General features: G+C 53.2%; 1 protein-coding gene across 2 annotated transcripts; it reads right to left on the bottom strand.

The window, feature by feature from the left end:
- Positions 1-219: 219 nt before the first annotated feature.
- TLE5 (TLE family member 5, transcriptional modulator) lies at positions 220-12,925 on the bottom strand. Of its 2 annotated transcripts, none has more exons than XM_021008819.2 (7): positions 12,798-12,925; positions 11,796-11,893; positions 9,736-9,799; positions 8,698-8,742; positions 5,523-5,585; positions 3,228-3,302; positions 220-1,312 (listed from the first exon to the last, which is right to left on the bottom strand). In XM_021008819.2, the coding sequence occupies exons 1-7, from the start codon at positions 12,822-12,824 to the stop codon at positions 1,091-1,093; spliced, it is 594 nt and encodes a 197-aa protein (XP_020864478.1). In that variant the 5' UTR covers positions 12,825-12,925; the 3' UTR covers positions 220-1,090. The 2 variants fall into 2 exon arrangements, with proteins under 2 accessions (XP_020864478.1, XP_020864480.1); XM_021008821.2 differs by having other exon boundaries at positions 220-1,309.
- Positions 12,926-18,001: the final 5,076 nt, after the last annotated feature.

The following is an 18,001-nucleotide window of genomic DNA, read 5'->3' as shown; positions in this document are numbered from 1 at the left end:
GGAAGAGAATCTTTAGATGGGTACATGAGCTGCCAAAGAACTGGAGCCCTCTCACCACAGCACAGGCTACCTCACATGACAGCAAGTTCCCCACCCAGAGGTATATGAGCAGAGGTTCAGCCTGAGGCTGCGCATGAAAGGTGGCTTAGCTTGGAGGTCCCACACAAGGCAAACTTGAGCAGGCAGCAGACTCCAGGGACGACAGCAGGAGGCGGGCGCTTTAAACCGTCTCACATCTTTATTTGAAAGGCACAGCTAGTACAAGCTTAGTACAGCGTCTCCATTCCTCCTCGGTTTAGGTTAATGAACACCAGAAGCCGACAAGTTTGTCTAAAGGACTATATACAAACACGAAATTGAGGGAAGGGAAACAGGACTTTTTTTTTGGTGAATTTTTTTTTCTTTCTTCTTTTTAAAAGACAGGCTAGCAGACTGAAAGAAAACCAGACAAATGCGGTACCCTCATCTTTATTTGTGGGCATTGGGTGGGGGAGGAAGCAGGCCCCCAGGCCCTCTCCATCCAGCCTCCCCTCCCCCATATGCCTGCTGCTGAGCTCTCTCCCAATGCCTGGCCCAAAGCAAAGGGGCTCAGGTCCCAGGTTAGGTGGTGATGGAGCAGAGCCTGGGAGGAGTCAGGCAGGCAAATGGCAGGAGGAAGGAAAGGAGGAGGGGGACAAGGTAGAGCCTCTACATGAGATGGAGGGGAGGAACCCGGGGCCGGCTGGCATCCGTGATTGCATGCAGTACCAGGAGGGGACTGGGGAACTGCTGTGCTGGGTGCGCAGCAAACAGGCCGAACGGGGGGAGCAGGAGAAGGGGGGTCGGTTACATATGTGCACAGGGAAGGGGGGGAGGCGCGCTTGGAGCTAAGGTGGGTTCACTCTTTTATTCCCTTCCGACCCGGTCTGGTCCCATTCACACCCCAAGGGATTCAGGGGAAGGGGGGAAGGGGCTGGCAGGGAGCAGGGGAGCGGTCAAAGCTATGGGGCTGGGGGCAACATCTTAGATGGGCCAGCTGGCAATGAGGTGCCAGGGTGCCAGCAGCCACCATAAATACCAAGCCTCTTCCCCCACTCCCAGTGCTGTGCCTCTAATCTGACTTGTCACCATCATCGTCCTGATGGGCATCCCCATCATGCCCGTTCTTATCCTCCTTAGAGAGGTGGGCCTGAGAGCCCAGGGCAGAAAGGGAGAGGAGGCCAGTGCCTGCGCTGACAGCCGGCAGCGACGGAGGCTGCAGGCCCACGGGCAGCGGAGTCAGGGGCAAGGCCAGGGCCTGGAGCTGGGACAGCTGGTGAGCCTGGAGCTGCTGCTGCAGGAAAGGAAGGAAGGAGATAAGGACAGGAAGAAAACAGGAAAAAACAAAAATCCCTACAAAACACCACCTGGAGATGTGTCAAAAGAGGTAGCTGGGGGTCGGGCAATAAGGATTGAGACAGGAGACAGGCTGGGGGGGGGGGGCTGGTACTGATCTTCACTGTCAGACTGCATGGTGTGACCTGGACAGGGCCTTCCCTGCCCTGGGTCTGTTTCCCCAGCTGTAAAATGAGGGCATTCAATCTATGTTTCTTAGGGTCCCTTCCATCGGGAACATTTCAAGATTATCTATTCTAAGGGCCTTTCCAGCCCTGGTAGTCTGCCCTGCACCAGACAGTTCTTATGACTCACTAAGTCTATGGACAAAATTATCACCTTCTGGAAAGATTGGGAGGGTGGGCAATTCCTTCACTGGTTAAACATGCCACCTCAGCCCTATCCACAGGAGTCAGTCTGTACTCTTCAGGCAGCCCCAACGTATCCCTCCCCTGCAGCCAGCACGACATGCATCTGCCCTAAGCCAGCTCCTTATGCCTGGAATGACCTGCCCTGCTCCCATTCCCAGCCACTAAAATTGTCCCCCTCCTACCAGGCCTCTCAGCTGCCCCCTTCCTAAACCCCTATCCCCAAGAAGAAGAGATCTTTTCCCTCTGGCTCGGTTGTGTGCACTGCGGGTCCATCTGTGGGGTGATTCTGGGTATTTTAGCTTCTCTCCTAGACTGCAAGCAAGCAGGAGACCATAGGCTGGAAACTGGGCACTCAGTCTGATCCTGTTTTCAAAGGCCCAGAGGGCCAGTGGTTTGCCCAAGGCCCCAAAACTCCAAATAATGCCCCCTTCCCACTGCCATCCAGGTAGGGACACTGGAATCTTTTTTTATCTTTTTGCCTTCTTTCTTCTCTTTTCTAAGGTACTGGGCATGCAGCCCTCAGAGTAAGCTCTCAATATCCACTGAATGAATGGAGAAAAGTCAGTGTGATTTGCTACAATATTTGACTTGGGGGCAGAGCACAAGGTCCCAGTTTTAACCGCTGGTATGTTAACAATAAAGCATCTTCCTCAGGACAGCTCTACAAGGGAGAGGACTTGGCATTAACAGCTCCCTTTACAGATGAGCACACTGAGGCCTAGAGCAAGGGAGGCCTTGTGCATGGAGACAGGCTGCAGCAGAGCTGGAAACTCAAACCCAGGGCTCTGGTCCAGAGCTGGAATCTTTGGAGGCTGAAATGAAATGCTTCCTGGGCTTTTAGTCAATGGGGAAACTGAGGCCCAGAGAGGGTAAGGGGGTTTGTACACACTAATTCTGAGATCTCTGAGGCATCCCTGCGGTTTTATGGAGGTCAGGTGAAAATTTCTTCATAGCCTTTTAAGGTTAACAAAAGTGATTTTACATCTGTTATCTCAATCCAAACAACTCTCCAAAGCAGGTATTATTATTACCCCCATTTTGCAGATATGGAAGTGAAGCCCAGAAAAGTCGGACTCAATTCTTCTAGCCTCCAAGCCCAGTGCCCTATCCCAGGTACCACTTTCTCTACCCAAAAGCTGCTCCATGTGTCACAGAACAACAGACTGACTCCTGTTCCTAGTGTGTCAGGCCCAGAAGGGCCCTCACAGATCACAGGGATTAATCTCCAGGTTTTGTAAGCAGGGAAACTGAGGCACAGACTGAAGCAGGGATACGCCCATGGTCACACTAGGGCACCACTGGGATGCAAAACCTGCCTAGGCCCACCTCCGAAAGATTGCGAGTCTCCAGAGAGAAGGCAGGGATGGGGTGGGCGGATGAAGGTTTCTGGAGCCCTCCCCAACTCTTCCTTTAAGTGTGCTGGTTGAGGGGAAGGGGCAGCGCTACATGAACCCGAGCTAAGAGGGGACCTGCCCCCAAGGTCACGCCTGTTGAGACACATACCCGGATGATGGAGTTCAGCTCTGGAGCAGTTACCTGCTTGGCTCGCTCAATCGCCCCCAAGACCTGTTGTTGGTGCTAGGGAGAGAGAGAAGGCGGGTGGGATAGAGAAAGAGGTGTTAACTTGCCTCCATGAGCCCCAACCCCCAGGCGCACACAGTGCTGGAATCACAGGATGTCAGGAGGCGAGGAGAGGAGAGGAGCTGGAGAGGTCACCAGCTAGCTCCCTGCAAGGACATTTCCATACAGCCTCCCCACCCTCCACCAGCCGCACAACAACATACCTCTTCAGACAACACGGGGACTCTTCCTCCCCACTCCCCACCCCCCACTGCTTCCCTCTTCTCCCCAGAGCTTGTGTTCCTATGGTTAGCGCCTTCAGGCTTACAAAACGCTTTCTTCATAACCTTTTCAGGGTGGCATCACTCCCATTATACAAATGAGAAAACGCAGTCTCAGAATGAGTGTGTGACTTGTCCAAGGTCACCCATCTAGTAAGAACTAGGATTCTAATCCAAGTTCAAAGTCCTTTCATCTCATGCCTCCTGTGAGTACTGGGGAATGGGGGGGCGGTTCTTGGGCCCCACAGCTGGCAAGGTGCCAGTAGAAATGCAGGAGAACCAGAAGGATCCAAGAGTAGATCCACTGGTCAGGGACCAGCTTGGGGTTCCCATGACATCCTTTTAAAGAAATGATACTTTTTAGAACAGAGTTTCTAATTATCATGCCCCACACTGCAGGGGTTTTACAAGGTGCAAAGGAAAAAAAAATCTCTGTAGCATCTGATGTTTCTCAATAGCTGGCTGGCATTAATAGACAGCCCTTTAAAGTGTGCAAAGTTTCCTAACGACCCTGTGAGGAAGGTACACCATGGCCTCCCATGTCACAGATGAGAAGACAGAGACTCAATGGCACGAAGAGCGTGGTTCAGGGTGACAAAGCTAACAAGTGTGGGAGGCAACATCGGAGCCTACATCTCCTGGACTCCAAGCCCAGCGCTCAGTGCCCACGCCAGGGAGCAATCTGTTTCCAATACAAAGTGATTCCAGCGTCTCGCGCAGTGGTTGGCACAAACAAGGCATAAAAGCCTCAACATCTGTTGATTGATTCCCTCAGCAGAAGATCACAAATTATCCACTGCATGTGGGGCTGAGGAAACAAAGCTCTTACTGACCCAAGCCCCTGGGGACCTACGGGGTCCCTCGAGCCACCCCAATCTCCCAATCAATGTTCCTCCTCCCAAATGTCTGCCAGGTGGGCCAGACCCTCAGATGTCTATGGAAGGCCCCTGCCAACAGCCTTGAAGGCCAATACCACTCAGGGAGGTAGAAGGGGAGACACCTGTGGCTGGAATAATGCTCATGGGGTCTTCAGCGGAGCCTCCTCCTAGGCTGGACAGCCCAGATACCATTCAGAGAGGACCCTGCCCTCTATTTCCCTAGTCGTGCTGTCATGACCTCCCATTCCCACAGTGCTTAAGAATTACAAAAACATGTCCTGGAAGGAAGGCAGCTATTGACCCCCATTTTACAGAGGAGAAAGTAAGGCTCAGGGAGCAGGCAGTGACTGGCCCACAGTCCCACAGCCAGTGAAGACAGTTACGTTTCTAAACGCTCTTTCCTCACAGCATCCCTGAAAGGCAGGCAGTGCCAACATCACCATCTTCATTGGAGAGAGGAGGAAACGAGGCAAAGGCAAAAAGCAGCTTGCCCAAGGTCACCAGTAACAGCCTGCACATAGCCCTCTGAGGGTCTGCAGAGCTTCTGACAAGTTATCTGATATCCATAACACTCCTGAAAGGCAGATGCTGTTGTTCTCATTTTACAGATGGAGAAACTGAGGCAGGCAGCAGTGAAGTGACCCACCTAAGGTTACACAGCTCAACACTGTCTTGGACAAGAATTGAACTCAGTTCTCCCTGACTTAGGTCCGACACTCCATCTAGCTAGGATATGTAGCTGGTGAATATTCCCAGACAGGAAACAAAAATGCCAGAGAAGAGGGATGCTGGGCATTCCCCAAGAGTCAGAAGGATGGAGTCAAAGGCTTCCAAACACTAGCTAGCTCTCAGATCGTCTCCCCTTCTCCTGACCCTACCCCAGCCTCCACTCCTTCCCAATTCCAGTCCTGCTTCAGCCTTGGTCCTGGGAGCTGGGCTCCCGGCCGATGGGACTCGGCCGCCCTATAGGAATGATTCCTACAGGATTCCCGGGGAGGAGCGAGATGCTGGGATGTGTGATTTGGCTGCCCTCTGCTGGCCCGATTCCAGCAATCCTGGGGGGCTGGGGCTCCCCTTACCTCTTGTGAAAGGTAGGGCAAGACTTGAGCACAAATTCCATTGAGCCTCTTGACGATTTCAGCCTGAAACACAGAAGGTCTGTGATGATGGGGAGGGAAGAGCCTGGCCTTGCTCGGGGGAGGGGGGGGTGTCAAGGCAGGGGAGGGGCTCAGTCTACATACTGGGGGGAAGGGTGTCAGAAAAAGACGCTTCAGATCTGGAGAAAACAAAACCAAACAGGATTCAGGCTTCCCTTAAAGATGGGGGTGAGGGCAGGGACGGCCTAAGGCCAAAAGGCAAGTTATGCTTTCTCAGAGGGGGCGGTGACCACAGAATGACAGTATCTGAGAATTAAACTTCTGAGGTCACTGTGTACCCCCCTCACCCACCAGCCTTCCCGACAGCTCCTGCTTCTACACATCCAGGGACACCCTGCTCCCCAAATGGGTCTTTGCTGACCTGGAGCTGCAACTAGTGCTGCTTTCAGGGACCACAGAGACTCCATGACTTTTCCCTTTGCCCCATGAGGCTTTTCAGATACTTGAAAACTGGTGACCGTGCACCCTGACTTTGTGTGTTCCTTTAGCTAATCCTCCCTGGGCATGCTTAAAGAGGGCCTGGAGAGCACCCAGAAGGGTCTTCAGCCCCTGTCACTTGGGCATGGATGGAAGGAACTGGGCAGGGGTGTGTAGCCCAGAGAAGGGGGGCTTAAGGAGGGACCTGACAGGTAATTGTGTTTCAGTACTCTAGATGCTCTCGGTCAGAGGATTAGCTTCGCTCTGCTTGGCCCCAGATGACAGAGCTGTGAGCAACCTGTGAAAGATGCCAGGCTAGGCTTCCTCACAAGAGGTGCTCAGATGTGGAATGGGCTGTCCTGGCAGGAGAAGGCCATGACTGTGGCTGTGGCAAAAAGGGATTCCTTTCCATTAGGGGCAGGACTACGGGTGAAGTCCCTTCCAACTTAGAAATGTTGTTCTGAGTCTCGAGGATGGGGGTTTATAGACTCAGAGCTAATGGGGAGATTAGGTACGGGTTCTCTAAGGAATCTATCCTCTGTCCACCTGATATCACAAACAACCTCGGCCTGAAGACCTTTAGCGATCCATAAAACCTCCTCCCATCATTCCACATCCTGCCAAGTTGACTAAGTCTGATCCCTCTGCCCTGAGAATTTGAGAGCAACTACCACGGGTATTGGGTCCCCAGCCTGAGGCAGATCCTGCTGAAGAGGAGGGGGAAGCCCTCTCCAAACTGCCCCCATCAAGCCTGGCTCAGAGAGGCCCAAGGAATGGCCCAGGTCCTAGTCCTTTCACTCCAGTAAAGAGCCAGGTCCTCAGTGCATTTACTAAGCAATCACCGTGTGCAGGAGACTGCACTATGCTAAGGGCTAGGGAGACAAGAAAAGGCAAAAGCACACTCGTTGCCCAGACTAAGGGAGGAGACAACTTGCAAATAATTACTTCTGAACAAGAGCTAGAAAAAGTGTAAAGGGAAGGTAATCTCAGGTGTTGGGGCAGGGCTCAGACCAAAGCAGCTAAGAAAACCTTTGGGATGACACCCTTTTGGGGAGCTCGACATTCATTTAATAAAGGAGAAGAGATCTTTCCAAAGGCCCTTTCCTCCTCCAAGGTCTCCCTGTGATACCGAGGAGCCTTGACAACCAAATGTCACATCTGGCAAGTAAGGACAGGGGGACATGGATGTGTTCTGAGGCTGGCAATCCACGGACATCCATTCTCTCATTTGATCCTCAAAACCACCCATCCCATGACACGGGCTATCACCACACATACTGCACAGATGAGTAAACTGAGGCTCAGAGAGGTGGAGTGAATTGTCCTGTGGTCAGGCAGCTCTAAGAAGCAGGTCAGAGGGGGGATTCAACCCCAGGTTTTCCCTGTGCTCCTCTGACCAGACCCTACACTAAGCCGGATGGGCCTAGGTTAGAGGCTAATGCCTCATTATGTTTGCTCACCATGTTGGTCACATACAGCAACTCTCAAAGGCCATCTGAGAAGCTGGAGAGCAAAGACCCACACTGAGGACCTGGGAAATCCCTGAAGCAACAGAGTAAATCAAGTGCAAGGGAACTGTGCTGCTGAGATAGGTAAGAAGGCTGACTAGGAAGCCCACTCACACAGGAGGCACTAGGCCACAGGAAAGATTCTGTCCACCAAAACTACACAGGTACTTAGAGATCATTTGTCCAACCAGATGAGGGCTGAGCCAAGAGAAACAGCTAGTGAAGTCTGTTTGGGAGCTGGGACTCAAATACAAGGCTCCTGACTTCAAGTCTAGAATCCTCGGAAGTCTAATTTCCTTAATGGACCTTTTTCCTCATCTGTAAACAAGGCAGGAGAAGAGTCACATTTACAACATATGGGAATTTAGAACATGGAATATCAAAGCTAGGAAAGGGGAGGAATGCAAGAAAATAGACTGCCCAAAATGCCAGGTTTAAGGGGGGCAGGATGTAGAAAGCAGAATGCCAGATTTGGGGCAGAGAAGAAACCACAGAAAACAATGTTTGAAGGGGAGGGAGAGCAGGAACGGACTGCATACCACTATCAGAGCTAGGAGGGACCTTAGCAGCAGCCTTCTGGTCTAGTCTAACCACCTCATTTTATCACTGGAGAAACAGGCCTGAGGAGGGGAAAGGCCTCACAGCTTTAACGCCCAGGGTTGGGGACTAGTCTGGCCCCAGGGAAGCTGCAGCCTCCAAGTAGCAGAAGTTAGCAGAGAAAAAAGGGGGAGGAATCTAGTGCTCCCATGCCCAGCAGAATGAGCAGGGCCCCTCAGAGCTCTGTTCCACATCAGCCTAACAGACAAATACCCCTAGGGCTGGGTGCCCCTTCTTGCTGGCCCACGTCAGAAGCAGGGAGAACTCCCACCCCCATCGCCAGGTGTGTTCAGACAAGGGTGCTTTGTGGCAGAGTCAGGTTCTGAGGCCACTTGGCCACTGTCCCTGGAGAGATGCCCCTCATTTCCCTCCCCCTTCCTATTGAGGGAAACTTCTCCAGGGGTGGCCAGAGAACAAACCCCAGGGGGCCCCCAGGAACAGGGCAGATGCAGTAACTAGAGCAGGGCTGGGGTGGCTGCCAAGGTGAGTGAGTGGTTCCTACCTGGAGGGAGGCAGGTGGGAGGGCAGAGAAAGGAGGGAGGGACTGATGGAGGGGGTTGCAAACCAGATCTTACCTGTTTGTGCATTTCAATGTTGAGGCCATAGGACATCTCGTAATACTGCAACAGAGACAGGGAAAGAAGCAGACAACAGTTCAGGGCTGGCCCTCACCCAGCCCCATGAGTTCTGTCCAACAATCACAGACCAAGAGAACCCCAGGGGACCTGGGGACCAAGTTGGTCCAATCCTCATCTCTCACAGGGGGGCCCAGCAAGACCAGAGATCTCACACACAGCTAGCTGACGAAAGAACTGGGACTCATTTCAAAGGTAGGGAAGTTGAGAATCAGAAAGAAAACGACACAGTGACACAGTGAGACAGACAGGGGCGTACCTGGGACATGAATCCCAGTCTCCTGCCTCCAGGCTAAGGCTCTTCCCCACTACGTGGGGCATTCTTTAACAGCTGTCTGGCACCAAGGGGTTAAGCAACTGGCAAGGGCAGGGGGGTGGAGGGAGAGTGTGCACAGAAAGCCAGGCCTGAATTATTCATATCCAAGTGCCGGTGAGCTCACTCCACCCCATCTCCGTGGTAGGCGGGCAGACAGCCCAGCCTCCCAGGCAGCAGGGCCCGGGGTGAGCTGGCAGGCCTGCTCCAAAGCTGGGCCCAGCCTGCCACGCCGTGGTTTGGCACTCGGGCCCAGGGCCCTACCCTGCTGCGCCAAGCCAGCCGGTTTGCCTGGGACCGAGGCCAGGGAGTGAAGGCCTGGGGTTTGGCTGCGGCCGTTTACTTCAACTCCTTCATCAGTGACTCCTGAAAACTTCCCAGCTACCCCCTCACCAAAGCTGATTCTAAGCCCCTGTGCCTTTCTGATGGCAGGGGTGGGAGGCTCCCCAGATAGGTGCTGCGGCCTGAATCCCCAAAGTTGCCTTTGTTGTGCCTGGGTCCAGGCCTCTGAAATCCTCCCCTGGAAGCTCTGACTGAAAATCAGAAACACATGTTCCCACTGCTGCCACAGCCACGAGTGTGGGGCTCGAATGTCGCCGTGCTCCTGACCTCACCTGGGGGGGGCAGGGGAATGACACTAGCTCTGCAGGGGGCCTGGGACATACCATGACGTAGTGACGCTGCATCTCCGACTTCTCACTGGCCAGCTTGTCACACTCCAGTTTCAAGCTTTAGAAAGAGAAAAATAGGAGGAGGCCTGTCGGTGGGCGCCATTTACAAAGCACTCCCCGATCTACAAAGGTTTGCAAAGCAGGCCTCCAGTTTATTAAGTGTCTTGCTGGTTTACAAAGCACTTCATGGGGTCTGGGGAAACTCAGAGTGAATTCACAATTGGGGGGCGTGAAGGGGGACGGAGAGACTCCCCCCACAGGCCAGTGGGGCCTGTGCCAAGGATCTACTGGATCTTCAGCAGGGGAACAACAGCAGGCCAAGCCTCTGAAGGTTTTCCTGGCATCAGAGATGGGTTCCTGAGCTCAAAAGCACCTGATGCTCAAGTAGGTGGGAGGGAAGCAGCAACTCATCCTACAGGGGCACCTCCCCCTGCCCCAAGGGACCCTCACTCCCCAGCCCAGCCCCTCCCATTTCTTTATTTAGAAATCAAAAAAGCCTCATTTCCATGTTATCCGGTGCAATAAACAAGCCCAGTAGTCTCTGGGGGCCCCTCCCAGGCTCTAGAGGGCCATAATTCCTGGCCTAGGGGGGAGATGGAGGGAAGGAAGAGAGGGAAAGAGGAAGGGAGGGGGAGAGCAGGCAGTGGGATGCTGCTGCTGGGAAAGCCACATCCTATCCCCCAATTTTTTTTTAACAGAAGGAAGGAAGAGATTCTATTACCCTTCTGGAAAATAACAACCCCTCATCAATTTCCTGGTAACCAAAGGGGGAGTGGGGAGCCTTCTATCAGTTAATCTATTTAAATTCAATAAGCCAGGTGATTCTAGAAGCCAGCAGGGAGACATCTTCAGCTCTGGCCCGACCCAATTTGGCATAAGCTGGGGGTGGGGGAAAGGGGAGTTATGGTTAATCACAATAATTTCATTTCTCTAATGCTTTAAGGTCTCCAAAATGCTTTCCTCAACCCAAAAAGGAGGGGGTATAAAGATTATTATCCCATCTCTGTCTAAAAAATGGGGAAAAGGAAAGGAGCTTGTCCAAGGCCACAGACCTTGACCTCTAAGGCCCCCTTGGAAAAGGGAAGCTGAATTCACACCCTGCCCCAGCCCCATTCTTCCATCTCAGGGACTCATCCCATTTCCTGCCTAGGACATCCCAAAGCCTACTGTCTCTACCTTCCGTTCCCTGCAAACTCGGTCCTAATGTCCCTAGGCTCATGGGCAAACTGCTGGAAAAAAGATGGGGCAGAAGACAAGGCCAGGCCTGGAAGCAGAAAGGGAGGGGAGGTCCCAACTTGCGCTGAGGAATGGGCCTGAGAAGAACAGGAGCCAAAGAACCAAGCAGGGAAGGCATGGGACTGAAACTGGAGAGGTAGTCTGATATGAGTGGCAGAAGGGGAGGAAAATAACAGGCTGGCTCAGGGGGCATTCGCTCCCACCAGCCCTGGAAGGCAAAAGAAGGTGTGGGTCAGACAGGAGAGCCATCCCCAGGCAGCTGGCTCTAATAATAGCAACCTTTCATATTTATATAATGCTCTACACAACGGAAGGGACCTTACAAGGCAGGCACTGGGAAGAGGGAGATGGAGGACCTAGGCTCAGATTCCTACTTTGTTACTCTAAATGACTGTAGTCAAGTCATTTAACCTCGGGCTTCATATCTGTGTAAAAACTGGGGCTGGGGTCAGTGAGATGGCTTCTAAGGTCATTGCTGATTCTAAATCTATTAAAAGAGACAACTGATGTCCAGGGAGGAAGAAGCGATTCACCAAGGTCACAAAGGGAGATACTGTCAGAGCTAAGGCAAAAATCTGGGTTCCCTGTCCATCAATTCAAATCCTAGAAAGCGAAAGTTTCTGGTGGTCACCTAATCCCTACCCCCAGAATTGCGGAAACCCAAGCTCAGAGATGGGACTTGGCCAAGGTCACACACACAGGGTTGTTAGCCTTGTCTTTAGATCTTAGCTCAGGATTCTGCTCAAGTTAGCCCTTAATGGGGTAGTGGGAAGAGAGTAAGGTACCTGGGCATTTCTGGGCTCCCAAAGCTGGCTCACCTGTGGTACTGTGCTTGTAGGAGCTGAAACTCATCTTTGATCCGGTCACAGGAATCTGAGGTTGTGAACTTTAGCTGCTGGGGCAGGTGTGAGGAGCCCTTAGAGATGGACAGGGAAAGTTAAGGCAGACACCTCTCCCTCCAACCTGGTCAACCCCAGCCTGAATCCTTTTGGCCATGGGGGGGGGAAGGCTAGAATCAGGATTCAGTGATAAGACTGTTCAGAAATTGTAGCATTCACCAAGGCAGAACCTCTCTTCCAGGGCCTAAGGAAAGGATGGGGGGGGGCGGCGGGATATGACACTCCCTCCCACCTTCCATTTTGCTTTCAGGCTATTCAGAGGGGGGATGGTCGCAGCCCCTTCTCCACCCCGGTCCAGCCAGGCCCAGGCTCCCTCCAGGCTGAAGTCGGGCAGCTGCTGCCGTGTCCCTGCCCGCTCCCAGCACCACCACCACCATCTTCTCCTCCTCCAGGCACTTCCTGGGCCTGCCTGCCCAGCTCTGCCCCGACAGGGCCGATGTTTACATACTCAGCTCGGCTCCCGCCCCCCCCATTTCCTGCTCCCTGTTCGGCCTTCACCTCCCCCCCCCACAAGGCCATGCACATGGGGGGGTGTTAATTGCTGCAAGGCCACCTCGCTATGACCACCCCACCATTGTTTTAAAATGAAAAAATAAAAAGCCTTTTCCCGATCGCGGACCTTCCCTCCCTCTGCCCCCCATTTCCTCGCGGGTCCCTAAAGGGGGCTTAGAAGCCAGAAAAAACGCGGCCAGGGGAATCATCACGAGGGGGCTTGTGACTTTATAATTAGGGGGCAGTGATGCAGGGGGGCCGTTCTAAAGGCCGGAAGAACGGGGGGTCGCATTTTAAAGAGGGAACGCCGCAGGGGTGCCGCCAAGGAAGCTGCGGGGAGGAGGGAGTGCTCCAGCCGGGCCCCGAGGGGGCGGCCCCACCCCAGCCCCCCCGCCGCGCTGCTCTCCACCGATCCCCCTGCCCCCTTACCGAGTGCCTGCTTTGTGGAAACATCATGTCACTCGTGGGGGGTGGGGAGTGAGGGGAGGGAGGGAGGCCGAGCGAAGGCCGCCGCACCAACAGCCGCCGCTGCAGCCGCGACGACGCCCCCGCCGCCGCCTCCTCCCCGCCGCGGGCCCGGCCCGGCCCGGCCGCCTCGCTCGGCGCGCGCCGCGGCCCCGGCCCGACTCCTCGGCCCCGGCCGCCGCCGCCGCCGCCGCCGCCTTTGTCCCCGCCCCGGCGCCGCCGCTCAGCGCTGCCGCAGCGCGCCCCGACCTCCGGCCGCCGCTCGGGCCGCCTCCTCCGGGCCGCCCGCCCTCCGCCGCCGGGCCCGCTCCCGCTCCGGGCCGCTGCCGGGCCGGCCGCCGCTTCCTGCTTCCCGCGGCCCTCCCGGGCTGCCGCTCCTATTGTCTAATGGCGGCCGCCGGCGGCCGGGGGCGGGGGTGGGGGTGGGGGCTGCGGCAGCAGCGGCAGCAGCAGCTCCGGCCTCGGCTCCGTCGGTCCGGCTCCGGCCTCAGCCGAGCACCAGCAGCACCACCTGCTGCCGCCGAGCCCGCGGCCTGCACTGGGGCGCGCGCGGGGGAGGGGCGCGTGCGCGGGAAAGGGCGCGTGCGCGTGCGCGGCTCGGAGCGCGCCCCCGCCGCGAGGAACCGCGCTCCCACCGCCCCGCGTCCGGGCTCCGGCCTCGGCCTCGGCTCCGGCCCGGTCGTCGAGCAGCCGCCTAGTCCCTCACCCCAGGATGCCAGGCCCTCTCCTCCCCAACGCGCCCCCCGCGGTCTCGGACGCCAAGGCTTCGTTCTCACCCCGCCCCCACACTCCTGGCGACACTCGCTGCGTTCTCCCCGCCTCCCTTCCCTCCCCTTCCCTGACCTCATTCGGAGCCGGCTTTCCCCTCCCCCTCCCCCGCCTCCCTACTGCCCTTCTTCTCTCCTCCTTCCCCTTCTCCCGTCCCTCTCCTTCTCTCCCTCTCTCCTTGTCCTCCTATCTCTCCTCCCTCTCTCCTTTCCTTCTCTCCTCTCCCCTTCTTTCCCTTTCTCTTTCTTTTCCCTCCCCCTCCTCTCCCTCCCCTTCTGTCCCTCTCTCCTCTTCCTCTTTCCTTCTCCTCTCCTTCCCCTTGTCCTTCTCTTCCTCTCTCCTTGTCCTCCTTTCCCTCTCTTCTTGTCCTCCTCTCCATCTCCCCTTCTCTTCTTTCCCTTCCCCTTCTGCTCTCCCTCCCCCCTCTCCCTCTCCTTCTCCTGTTCCTCTCTCCTCTTCCTCTTTCCTTCTCTCCCTCTCTCCTTGTCCTCCTCTCCTCTCTTCTCTACCATTCTCCATCTTTTTACCCTCCTCTTCTCTCCCTCTCCCTCTCTCCTTCTTTACCTCCCCTTTTTCTTTTCTCCCTCTCTGCTTGTCCTCCTATCCATCTCTTCTCTCCCTTTCCCCATCTCTTTCCCTTCCCCTTTTGCTCTCCCTCGCTCCTTCTCCTTCTCTCCTTCCCTTTTTTCTCCTCTCCCCTTCTCTCTCTTTCTTTTTCTTTTCCCTCCCTCCTCTTCTCCTGTCCTCTCCTCTCCCTCTTTCCTTCTCTCCCACCCCTTTTCCTTCTCTCCCTCTCTCCTTTCCCCCCTTCTTTCTCTTCCTCTCTCCCTCCCCTTCTCCTCTCTCTCCTTTCCTTCTCTCCTTACCTTCTTTCCTGTCCCTCTCCCCTTCTCTTCTCCTCCTCTCCCCTTCTCTCCCTCCCCTTCTCTCCCTCCCCTTCTCTCCTCTCCTTCTCCCTCTCTCTTTTCCCCTTCTCTTCTCCCTTTCTTTCTTTCCCTTCACCTTTTCTCCCTCTCTCCTATTCTCCCTTTCTCCTGTCTCTGCTCCCCTTCTCTCCCTCACCCTTTTCTCTCCTGTTTCCCTTCTTCCTCCTCTCTTTCTCTCCATCCTTTCCCCCCTCCCCCTTTCTCCTTCACCCTTTTCTTTTTTTCTCTCTTCCTTCCCTCTCCCTTCCTGACTAGGGTAGAATTCGGTCACCCCAATGCCTTAGTTCATAGGACCGTAGAAAATCTGCAGGTTTTCTAGTATCACATTTTCACAGACCACAGATAGTCTTGAGGGGGGTAAAGGACTTCTCCAAGGTCACATTATAAAAGTCAGCAGTGGGGGATGTGATGAGAATCTTGGTCTCCAGACTCTCAGCCCAAAGTTCTCTCTCATGCACATTCCCTGATCCCTGTTTCCTAGATCAGGCAGCTCCCTAAATTACACCCCATCTCTTCACCCTCATCTCCTCACAACTTGCTGCCAGCCCTCCCCCTTCCTGTAAAAAAAAAAGAGCTTGAAACATCTCCCTATGTTGCAGTTTTTATCTCCCAGTGTTGATATAAAGAATATAACAGGGTCTTAGAGCTGGAAGAGACCTTAGATTATAGAATGTTAGAACTGGGCGGGAACTTAGAAATACAAGGTTAGAGCTGATAAAGCCCTGAGAACACAATGTCAGAGCTGGGAGGCAGAGTCCAACCCCCTCATTTCACAGACAGGGTCCCAGGGGAGGGAAAGGATAATAATAATAATAACAACTGCAATAACATATTTAGGCAATGAAGACACATCTATTATCTCGTTTGATCTTCTGTAGCAACTATGTGAGAAATAGGTACTACAGGCTTCATTCCCATTTTATAGATGAGGTAAATGAAGCCTAGAATGGTAAAGTGATTTGCTTGTGGTCACACAATGAGCATCAGAGACCTAGGTCCTTCTGATGGTGGGTTTAGCACTTCATCAGACTACACTGCCCATGAGATTTGCATAAGGTAAACAGGACCAGACAGCGAGAGATCTGGGATGTTTACCTTGCCCCCACTCCAGATTATGGCTGATTTCGCTTCCCTAAAATTTAAGTCTGGGGCTCATTCTCAAAAGCTGTCCTTCTGTAGGTCCCTAGTAATAAATTTCTTAAGAGACAAGAGGTTTGGTCCACGTTGGAGGAGACCAGCCTTTGTCAGATTTTTTTTTTCCCTGTATGGTTGGGCCCACAGTTACAAATTAAATTGGCTTCCTGGCTGGAGCTCTCTGACACCACTCTGGCTGGCTGCTAATAGATGGGTCCCAGGCTGGATCAGAGCAGAGCAGACCCTTTAATCAGAAATTAGCAAATGTGCCATAACACCTAGAGAAGCTCCCACAGGCCCCAACTCAAGGAGCCTGACAGTGCCCCATGACCTGCCTCAGCTTCCCAAGACCAAGGGCTTTCCCTGTTCACCCCTTTCTAAACTTCTTTGAACCTTGACCTCCAGTTGGAGGCTCCTGTCCCTGCTACCCTCCTTCCCTGAGCTAAGAGATCTGCTCCCCAAGCAGATTCCCTGTTCCCCTTCCTCTAAGTCTGCTGGCCATCCAGGAAATTCTGATCTAGGGACCAGACCAGGGAAATCCTTCTCAACTCCCACCTCTTTCTTTTCTTCCCATCTCTAGTTTCTGCGAAGTCCAGGCAGCAAGAGGGAGGCTTTTTCTGTGATTTATATAAACATACATTAAATGTCTTACTGTGTGCAGATGTGCCGATTAGGTAAAACGGAGTCTCTACCCTTCTGGGCCTCACATCTAGGTAAGGGGTTGACTTTTTTTATATCTTGGATTGCTTTGAAAATCCGGTGAATTCTCAGAATAATGTTTTTAAATGCATAAAACAAAATATGTAGAATTACAAAGAAAACAATCAGAATTAAAAAGTTATCCTACTATTAAAACAAAACAAATTCATGAGCTCCAAGTTAAGACCTGAGGTCTAGGGAGGATTTGACATTCAGATAAGAATACAGAGTGGTCTATGAGAAACCCCTTGGAGCAGGGCTCTTACCCTTTTTTTTTGTGGGTCCTAGACCCTTTTGGCAGCCTGGTGAAGCCTATGGACCTCTTTTCAGAAGAAAGTCTCTAAATAATTGAAGGAAATGTTAAATTTCAGTTAGAGGTCAGTGATAATAAAGATGTAATTTCTTTCCCATCCAAGTTCACAGACCTCCTGAAATCTATCCAGGTCCATGGACTTCCTGCCTTTGAGTTATAGAATGGTGTCCTCTGCAGTCTAATAGGGAAAGCTTGTTAGTAAGGGGGTGGCATGAGCAAAGGCATGGAAATGAGGAAAGCAAAGGAATATTAGGCCCTCACGTTGGTCCAATTTGACTGCGTGCTTGAAGAGGAGTAACCTGAGTGCCCACTGGCCAGATGGCAAAGGGCCTTGAATGGCTGGCAAAGAAATTTGTATTTTACTCCTTGGGCAGATGGGTCAGCTAGGTAGGCACAGTGCATACAGCGTCAGCCCTGGAGTTCAAATGTGGCCTCAGACAGGTATTAACTGTGTGACCCTGGGCAAGTCACTTAGCCCTAATTGCCTAGAAAAAGTGTGTGGGGGGGAGCCACCAAAGGTTTTTGAACAGAGGGGTGACATGACCAGATCTATACATAAGGAGAAGGGTGGGAGTGAAACAGACATTCATGAAGCACCTACTATGTGCTGGGCACTGTACTAAGTGCTTTACAAATATCTCATTTGATCTTATTTAATAAGAAAGATTATTCTAGCAATGGTATAACGTGGGGGGAAAGAAGGTGGGGAGACTTTGAAGGGCGGGGAGTGGAATGGGAAGCCTGCTTCTTTACACAGCTCTTCCCCTGCCCAGTCCCCAGCTTCTTGGTCCCAGCAGCAGCAACAGAGGGGAGGGTTCCTAGTGGGCTTACATTTGTGCGGTTCCTTAAGGTTGGCGACTCTTTCTCTCTCTATGTCTCTGTCTCTCTCTATATATACACATATATACACACACACATAGGTATATAACCTCATTCTATCTTCACGCTACGGGTACTCTTTAATCCCTTTTTCCAGATGAGGAAACTGAGGGTGAGAGAGGTTAAGTAACTTGACCAGAGTCACCTGGCTTCTAAGTACCAGACTCCCAACTCCAGTCTGAAGCTCCATCTACTCTACCACACCACACTGGCTCCTGAAAGGGCAAATCACAAGGGAACCCCATGATCCCAGGATTAGAAATGATACAGCAGTAAGAATTCCTGGATCCCCATTACCTGGAGTTCCTGAGTATGCTAATTTCCTGGATCAAGCCTGAGCTGGGCAGCCTTGATGTGGGAGGGCAAAGCCAAGCCCTACCTTCCAGTCTGTCAGCAAGTTGATAAGCATTTATTAAGCACCTACTATGTGCTAAGTGATAGGGATACAA

Source organism: Phascolarctos cinereus, unplaced genomic scaffold (genome assembly GCF_003287225.1).
Source record: "Phascolarctos cinereus isolate Bilbo 61053 unplaced genomic scaffold, phaCin_HiC Scaffold_4;HRSCAF=312, whole genome shotgun sequence".
NCBI lineage: Eukaryota > Metazoa > Chordata > Mammalia > Diprotodontia > Phascolarctidae > Phascolarctos > Phascolarctos cinereus.
The sequence above is the reverse complement of the archived record's forward strand: the minus strand, read 5'-3'. Positions and strand labels throughout refer to the sequence as shown.

Bases quoted from the DNA above. Each gene is read 5' to 3' on its own strand.
- TLE5 (XM_021008819.2), bottom strand. From the start codon at position 12,824: ATGATGTTTCCACAAAGCAGGCACTCG. The intron at 11,894-12,797 runs GTAAGGGGGCAG...TCCATCTCTAAG, and splicing joins TTCCACAAAGCAGGCACTCG to GGCTCCTCACACCTGCCCCA. The intron at 1,313-3,227 runs GTATGTGTCTCA...CCTTTCCTGCAG, and splicing joins AGCTGAACTCCATCATCCGG to CAGCAGCTCCAGGCTCACCA.